The sequence below is a fragment of the Tachypleus tridentatus genome, chromosome 9 (genome assembly GCF_004210375.1).
Source record: "Tachypleus tridentatus isolate NWPU-2018 chromosome 9, ASM421037v1, whole genome shotgun sequence".
Lineage (NCBI taxonomy): Eukaryota > Metazoa > Arthropoda > Merostomata > Xiphosura > Limulidae > Tachypleus > Tachypleus tridentatus.
In genome coordinates, this window is record NC_134833.1 from 24,355,722 (window position 1) to 24,363,744 (window position 8,023).

An 8,023-nucleotide genomic window follows, 5' to 3' on the forward strand; every position below is an offset into this window, starting at 1 on the left:
ATTCTAAGGACTTAGAAAACTATTAATCCGGAGTAGACAGAACTGATAGCCCAGAGTGGCTTTGTTTTAGGATTAATGAAACATTTCAATAAGAACAAGGTAAAGAATTCCAACATTAAAGCGATATGTTATTTTTGGTTTAGTTAACTACAAACCAGTAACAGCAAATATGTGGTGTTTCGCTAAGGCTCTAGCGAAACATGAAGCGTTAGAAAAGAGAGATTTTAATATTTCTATAAAGCTACCGATATCTCTTCTATAATGGTCTTCCAGCAAGAGGAACGGACACGTTATTAGCATTTCGAGAGTGCTTTATCGTCGGCGGTTGCGGACGAACGTTTTTGCTCAATGCCTGAGATTATCTCGACGAGTGCGTCTCAACAACGAAAGTCTCGGATAAAAAACCGCCTCTTAAAGTGGATGCTCCACTGGTATTAGTTTTTAAGTTGTGTAACACTAGATGTTGCGGTGGATAAAAGTCGGGTAGAACATTAAAAGTTTCGTAATATGAACCAGTTGAGAATGACGTTTAACAAAGTTTAAACTGTGTTATTGTGAGCCGTTTATTAGGTTCCCGTATTACAACATAAGTAGAGTGATATTTTCTACTGACTACGTAAAGTATGAATGCAATTAGATCTAAGACAAACATGTTTGAAAAATATATTTTAGTATAATTTGCAATTTTTACAGTAAGATTAATTTTAGAACAGACATGACGTTTCGATTATTATTATCAAGTGTGTGTTTTCTTATAGCAAAGCCACATCGAGCTATCTGCTCAGCCCGCCGAGGGGAATCGAACCTCTGATTTTAGCGTTGTAAGTCCGGAGACATACCGCTGTACTAGCAGGGGGCATTATTATTAAGTACATTAGTTTTACAGCAAGGAACGTTTTCTCTAAAACATGATCAAACGTCGTACGTATTCTAAAACTAACCTTAGTTACTGTAAAAACTACAAGTTGTACTTAAATATATGTTATAAGTGAGTAAACTCCAAACTAAACTACGTTTGAAGAACATTTTCTCAAACAAGCATCTGTAACAACACTGTTAATATTTACTTCACAGAAATTCACAAGTGTTTAGGTTAGTTAACCTGAAGACGACCTAAGATTTGCATCTCATAACGGCTGGTATGGGTGTTAACACTTTTATTGATGAGGAGAGTACAACGTTTTGGCATTCCTAGGTCATCTTCAGGTTAAGAATTTAAGGCTAAGATTTGGTTTGTTTTGAATTTCGCGCAAAGCTACACGAGGGCTATCTGCGCTAGCCGTCCCTAATTTAGCAGTGTAAGACAAGAGGGAAAGCAACTAGTCATCACCACCCATCGCCAGCTCTTATGTTACTCTTTTACCAACGAATAATGGGATTTACCGTCACATTATAACGCCCCCACGGCTGAAAGGGTGAGCATGTTTGGTGTGACGGGGATTCGAACCCGCGATCCTCGGATTACGAGTCTTGTGCCTTAACCATCTGGCCGTACCGGACCTGCTTTGTTGGTAAGAGTTGATTGTTTCTGTACAAACACTGAACAACACCTCATGTTTACAGCTCTGAGTTTTGCGTTTCTAACAGTGTTTAATGAAACTGAAACCTCTTGCCAGAGTGAAACTGGCATAGAATTTAAAGGCGTGTTTTAGAAAAGAAAGAGAGAAAGAAAGATATAATAACGTTTAAAGGTAGCGAAAAAATGAACGTCTCTTTCTTTCATACTTTAGATTAAGGAGGAATTGTCTGAGATGGCGCCATTATTGTAGAACAAGATTTCATGTGTAAAATATTAGCTAGAACTATCGGTAGATGGTTTCCATGGTTACAAAAGCAATCTGGGTAGGACTTTTGGAACTATTTTCCATACTAACAGGGACTGTAATTTCATGAAGGATAGTCTGTGCTATTATATTGTTTTTATTGGTTATAACGGTTTCCAGTGATGATATGTTTGTACAATTCCACCAGGAGGATAATAAGGAAGCAGAGATAAGCTTCTTATTTTAGATATGCAAAAATTCTGGTTAATTCTCCAACTTATAGGCTTCACTATTTGAAATTTGCATCAGCTGTTTCCTTTCAAATGATAATATTAAATAGAAAACTATAACAACACTAAGTTACGTAAATGCGTGAACTTGCCTCAGTTAAAACATTAGAGTGAAACTACACGCGGGTCATTCCACGCCAACTCACCCAGAATTTTTTTTTCCCAGCTCATGTTCAATTTCTTTGTTTTTTGTTTTTCTTAATTTTCAGCAAAGCTACACGAGGGCTACCTGCCCCAGTTCATGTCATAGCTTTAGGATTGTACATGGATGAATAAATCAAAACGTCGTTTTTGCTTGAATGCTTTCAAGGAAATCTATGACATGAACTGGAAAGCTCTAGGTGAGTTCGCATGGAATGACCCACCTCTGTGACACTTCAGTAAAATTAATTTTATATTTCTATATAATGGTAAAATATTAACAAAAAACATTACACAGATGATTATTAGAATGAGATATTCAAGTGTATTTTATTACAACAATAAATGCGAAATTTCAGTAACTGTGAGCAGCACCTAAACCACGAAGAAGAAAAGATGCAATAATTTATTGGTGTCTGTGATACTCTAGTTATTAAAAAACAACAAAAAAACAGTGTTCTAAAACAATTTTATTTTACGATCCGTTATTATATCTTAAATAGAAAAGATTGGTAATTTAGCGCCCAGACTTCGTAAACAAACAGCAAGACCTGTCTATCAATGAAGTTATATACTTAAAGTCAGAAATCTGTATCTCTGACAACTCCTCTGACAAAGCCGGTGCTTGAGTAACTTAAATGTCTGTCTGTCTCCAGAGAGCATCATATATATGGTTGATGGAGTGAAGTAAGTCCGGCGAGAGTGAAGGCCACTCAAAGTGTCTACCAGTTTGGCACGAGGGAGTAGAGCGTTATGATCTATTAGGCTGAAGCCAGAATCAAGACCAGTTGCACCAGTATATTGCAGTATAATTGGTTTTAGTGTATGATCGCTACCAGGCATAAAACAAATGACACCATTCCTAATTTACTCTTGTCATCATAATATTTTACGATCCCTACGTATGTAAAATTTCTGTATGAAAATGGTGTTGGACATAGTTCCATATCGCCTCATGAAGATCCATTACATGTATTAATAACATCATTGGTACGTTCTGGTTCGTGCTGTAAACCTACTGCACCTAGACGGGCATCTGCTATACAGACCAGTGTATGGAAATCTAGTTATCACTCTGAAACAGTGTTTAGTTGCAACTGAGAACACCTTATTCTGTATCGGAGCAGGTATCCTTCACTTGCGACGAGTTAGAACCGATACAGAACTGTTGTTTGCTTGTGTTGTTAATTATGATGAGTTGCCTTGTCCAAATGTCCAACAAATTCCACCATGATGTAGTTTGAAAGCAATCCCACATTTTGCCAGCTATATATTTCGAGACTTGTTGTAGCTAATCTGCAGCAGCCTCCTGTGGTATATCAGTAGCTCAACAATATGGCCACGCATTTACAATGCTGAGAAAGCGGGTTTACATATCTGTGGTGAGAACAATACAGATAGTCCATTGTGTAGTTTATGCTTAACTGCAAACAAACAACAGAAGGCCCCTGTATTGATGCCTTTCGTTCGTCCACTCTCTTTCCACATAAGTGAGATTTCAATTTTGAGGTCAAGCTGTGGTTTGTAAAAGGTATGAAGGTTGTTTGTTTGTTTTGAATTTCGCACAAAGCTACTCGAGGGTTATCTGCGCTAGCCATCCCTAATTTAGCAGTGTAAGACTAGAGGGAAGGCAGCTAGTCATCACCACCCACCGCCAACTCTTGGGCTACTCTTTTACCAACGAATAGTGGGATTGACCGTAACATTATAACGCCCCCGCGGCTGAAAGGACGAGCATGTTTGGTGCGACAGGGATTCGAACCCGTGACCCTCGGATTACGAGTCGAACGCCTTAACACATTTGGCTATGCCAAGCAGTTTGAGCTGTCTGATTCAGTTTAACGTTACGACGTGTTAAAATACCATGTGACACCACTACACATTTATGCCATATGTTCACTGTCAACTTTCAGTTGCCAACTGCGTGTGTTACAATTTTCATTTTGAATTAGTTCTTGAACTGCCATTCTTTAATCGCCAACTATGTGAAAGTTTCCATCTTGTCTTGACCTTCTTCTTGAACTGTCACCTTTCAGTCGTCAACTATATAAAATTTTCATTTTGAATTATTTCTTGAACTGTCACCTTTTAATCTCAACTATGTAACTGTTTTCATGTTGACTTACTTCTTGACCTGTCACCCTTCACTTTCTATCTTCCTCATTCCTTTTCATCCACTGATTATGAAAAATAAAATTGTAGATTACAAACATGGTAAATAAGTGAAGTAGGGATGTGTACAGAACGGTTTAACATGGTGAGTAAAGTAGGGATGTGTACAGAACGGTTTAACATGGTGAGTGAAGTAGGGATGTTTACAGATCAGTTTAACATGGTGAGTGAAGTAGGGATGTTTACAGATCTGTTTAACATGGTGAGTGAAGTAGGGATGTGTACAGATCGGTTTAACATGGTGAGTGAAGTATGGATGTGTACAGATCGGTTTAACATGGTGAGTGAAGTAAGGATGTGTACAGATCGATTTAACATGGTGAGTGAAGTATGGATGTTTACAGATCGGTTTAACATGGTGAGTGAAGTAGGGATGTGTACAGATCTGTTTAACATGGTGAGTGAAGTAGAGATGTTTACAGATCTGTTTAACATGGTGAGTGAAGTAGGGATGTGTACAGATCTGTTTAACATGGTGAGTGAAGTATGGATGTTTACAGATCTGTTTAACATGGTGAGTGAAGTAGGGATGTGTACAGATCGGTCTGTAAACATATCTGGTCCGTTTTATATTATCACGCATAAGAATATAAGAAGTTTCTTTGTAAATTAAAATATATGTACATGAACAGTGTAAGCACTATCTACATATAACCCAAGACATGAACAGTCTAAGCACTATCTACATATAACCCAAGACATGAACAGTCTAAGCACTATCTACATATAACCCAAGACATGAACAGTCTAAGCACTATCTACATATAACCCAAGTGCTTTTGAAAAATAAACATTTTTTTTTCATTAAAAATATTTAAATTTTTTGTGTACATCCACAGAAGATCAAACTATTTATTTGACGCTATTGTAAAATATGTTTATCAGCTGGTATATCTAGCACGTTGGCTTTTATATTAAACCTGATTCTTAATATTGCATGTTAAGTAGGCATCACACGCTTGACATAAAGTAGGCCCGGCATGGCCCTGTGTGTTGAGGTATTCGACACGTCATCCAAGGGTCGCGGTTTCACATCCCCCGTCGCGCCAAACATGTTCGTCCTTTCAGCTGTGGAGCGTTATAACGTGACAGTCAATCCCACTATTCGTTGGTAAAAGAGTAGCACAAGAGTTGGCGGTGGGTGGTGATGACTAGCTGCCTTCCCTCTAGTCTTACACTGCTAAATTTGGGACGGCTTGCGCAGATAGCTCTCGAGTAGCTTTGTGCGAAATTAAAAAAAAACAAAACAAACAAACATTCAGATAGATTTGCACAGCAGACGTTATAGAAGGATATGTAGTACACAAGTAGAACTTCTAGAAAACATTGTCACGAAACTGTTAATAGCTACGTTTAAGGTAGATTCTTATTAGATGGACATTTGTTAGTTAAAAAATAAATCAAGCAAACTAATGATACAAACAAAAGAAAACTATGGAAACTTTATCGGTGAAACAAAGTTAAAGTGATTTTTGTGATTTGTTTATGAACTTCCTCATTGAATACAAGTAACTTAACGGTTTGATACTTAGGTATTACCAGTTGTATAACTGAAGTACATGAATGATACGTAGTCCAATAAATTATAGTGTGTTTTACGGTTTAAAACTTAACATTTTTAAAGGTAAGATTTTAGATATCTTTTGCCAAAATGTTAAGAAAAAAAAACATTTTTCAAGTAATAAATAATAATTTCTAACAAGCTTACAGTGTGTATCCGAGAAAAATGTTCCTAAACAATTGGCTTGCTTTAAGACGTGTTTGACGCTAGCATTTATACCAACGTAACGTTCACTACTTATTTCTGTCTCACCGCCCCAAGCGACACAACTGCTTGTGTACCAGAAGTCTTTCACAATAACTTTCCTGTTCCTTTGTAATACCGCCACTGATTGTAGCCTTGCGTTCTCGCGAAATCGATTACTCGAGTCGCTTTCATCTGGACCGGGCAGTTCTTGGGAAGCTTCAGACACGAAAATCCGTTTTGGTTAGGAGTAGAAGAGACTTATTGACTGGCTTCGGGACCAAGCGTTTCGGAGTTTAAACTTACTTTGTTCGTCAGTGAAATAGAGCAACGTTGCAGTATATTTCTTTCACGTTGGTATCAGGTGCATGCATTCGTATTGAATGAAAGTTCTTTGGTTTTAGTTTCCGAGGATGAAATAAATATAAAGTAGCAGAAGAGGCCAATTTCAGCTTTGTTTTTTCTTGCTTTATTTATCAAACGATTACTAGATTGAACTTCGCACGACACTGTATCAATAATGGAATTTTAAGTTTGAAATTTTTTAATTATTAAATTGTTTGTTTGTTTTTTGGAATTTCGCACAAAGCTACTCGAGGGCTATCTGTGCTAGCCGTCCCTAATTTAGCAGTGTAAGACTAGAGGGAAGGCAGCTAGTCATCACCACCCACCGCCAACTCTTGGGCTACTCTTTTACCAACGAAAAGTGGGATTGACCGTCACATTATACACCCCCACGGCTGGGAGGGCGAGCATGTTTAGCGCGACGCGGGCGCGAACTCGCGACCCTCGGATCACGAGTCGCACGCCTTACGCTTGGCCATGCCAGGCCCTTAATTATTAAAAAGAAATTGAAATAAATATAACCTTAAAACTATGAATTTTCTAGAGGAATTTTAATGTTAATTATATTCGTATCTTAAGTTGTAAATGAAATTTATAGTTATAACATGTTGTTGTTTTCTGCTTAAATTAATTCTTCAACTTTTAATATTTTTTTATTTTTGAGCTTCAAACGAAAGCAGCCAATTAACAGTTTAAAAATAAAGCAGCTACTTATCAGCTTCAAATTAAAGCAGCCAATTAACAACTTAAAAAAGCAGCTACTTATCAGCTTCAAAATAACGCAGCCAATTAACAACATCAAAATGGAGCAGACTTTAACAACCATTTTTAGGAGACAAAATACACAGCAGGACAGAAATAAATGGTCAAGGTTCCATTATGGAACTACAGAATATCATGTTCATACAGCATCTAATAAATAGGGAATAAATTATAAGCTTCTTCTAAACAGGATAATCAAGAAAAATACATTTCACGAGCTGTTTAATAGCTGGGGTGGGTTTATTTATTTAGTGTCAGTAATAACAGAGTTTCCTTCTATTTCTAGTTGGTCTAGATAAGATAAGAACAGAGGAAATGAAATTTCTCTCGCCTTTATCCCATTTCAACTAAAGCATCTTGGGTCTTTGTAAGTGTGGCATTTTGCTGAGGTAATATATGGGAACTCAGATGAGTATTTAACCAAAGAGTACTTACGTTTTCTTTCGTGTTTTTCTTTTTTTCTGTTCGTGTTATGCTTGTCATTATGTCTCTATCCGGTTAACAACTCGTGTCTTACGTTTTCAACTCCCTTTGTTGGAATAATACCTTGGTTTACGTATCCCTTTGATTATTACGCACTCCAGTGTCTGTGGTAGGACACTCTTTTTACAAACGTCTGGGGCCGGCACTCTATAATAACAGATTCCAAAAAAGTAATTAAACTGATTATTCGTACATAAATCGTTTTGGACAAGTACCCCAAAAATACTACCAGACGTGGCCAAGGGGTTAAGGCACTCGACTCGTAATCCGAGGATCGTGGGTTCGAATCCTCGTCACACCAAACATGCTCGCCCTTTCGTTGG

At 37.4% G+C, this 8,023-nt stretch overlaps 1 protein-coding gene across 1 annotated transcript in view; it reads left to right on the forward strand.

The window, feature by feature from the left end:
• Positions 1 to 3,428, forward strand: part of LOC143227318 (transient receptor potential cation channel trpm-like) — an 81,822-nt gene extending 78,394 nt beyond the window's left edge. Inside the window, exon 25 of the mRNA XM_076458774.1 lies at positions 3,322 to 3,428. Within this exon, the coding sequence (XP_076314889.1) occupies positions 3,322 to 3,428 (107 nt within the window). The remainder of the gene's footprint in view (positions 1 to 3,321) is intronic.
• Positions 3,429 to 8,023: the final 4,595 nt, after the last annotated feature.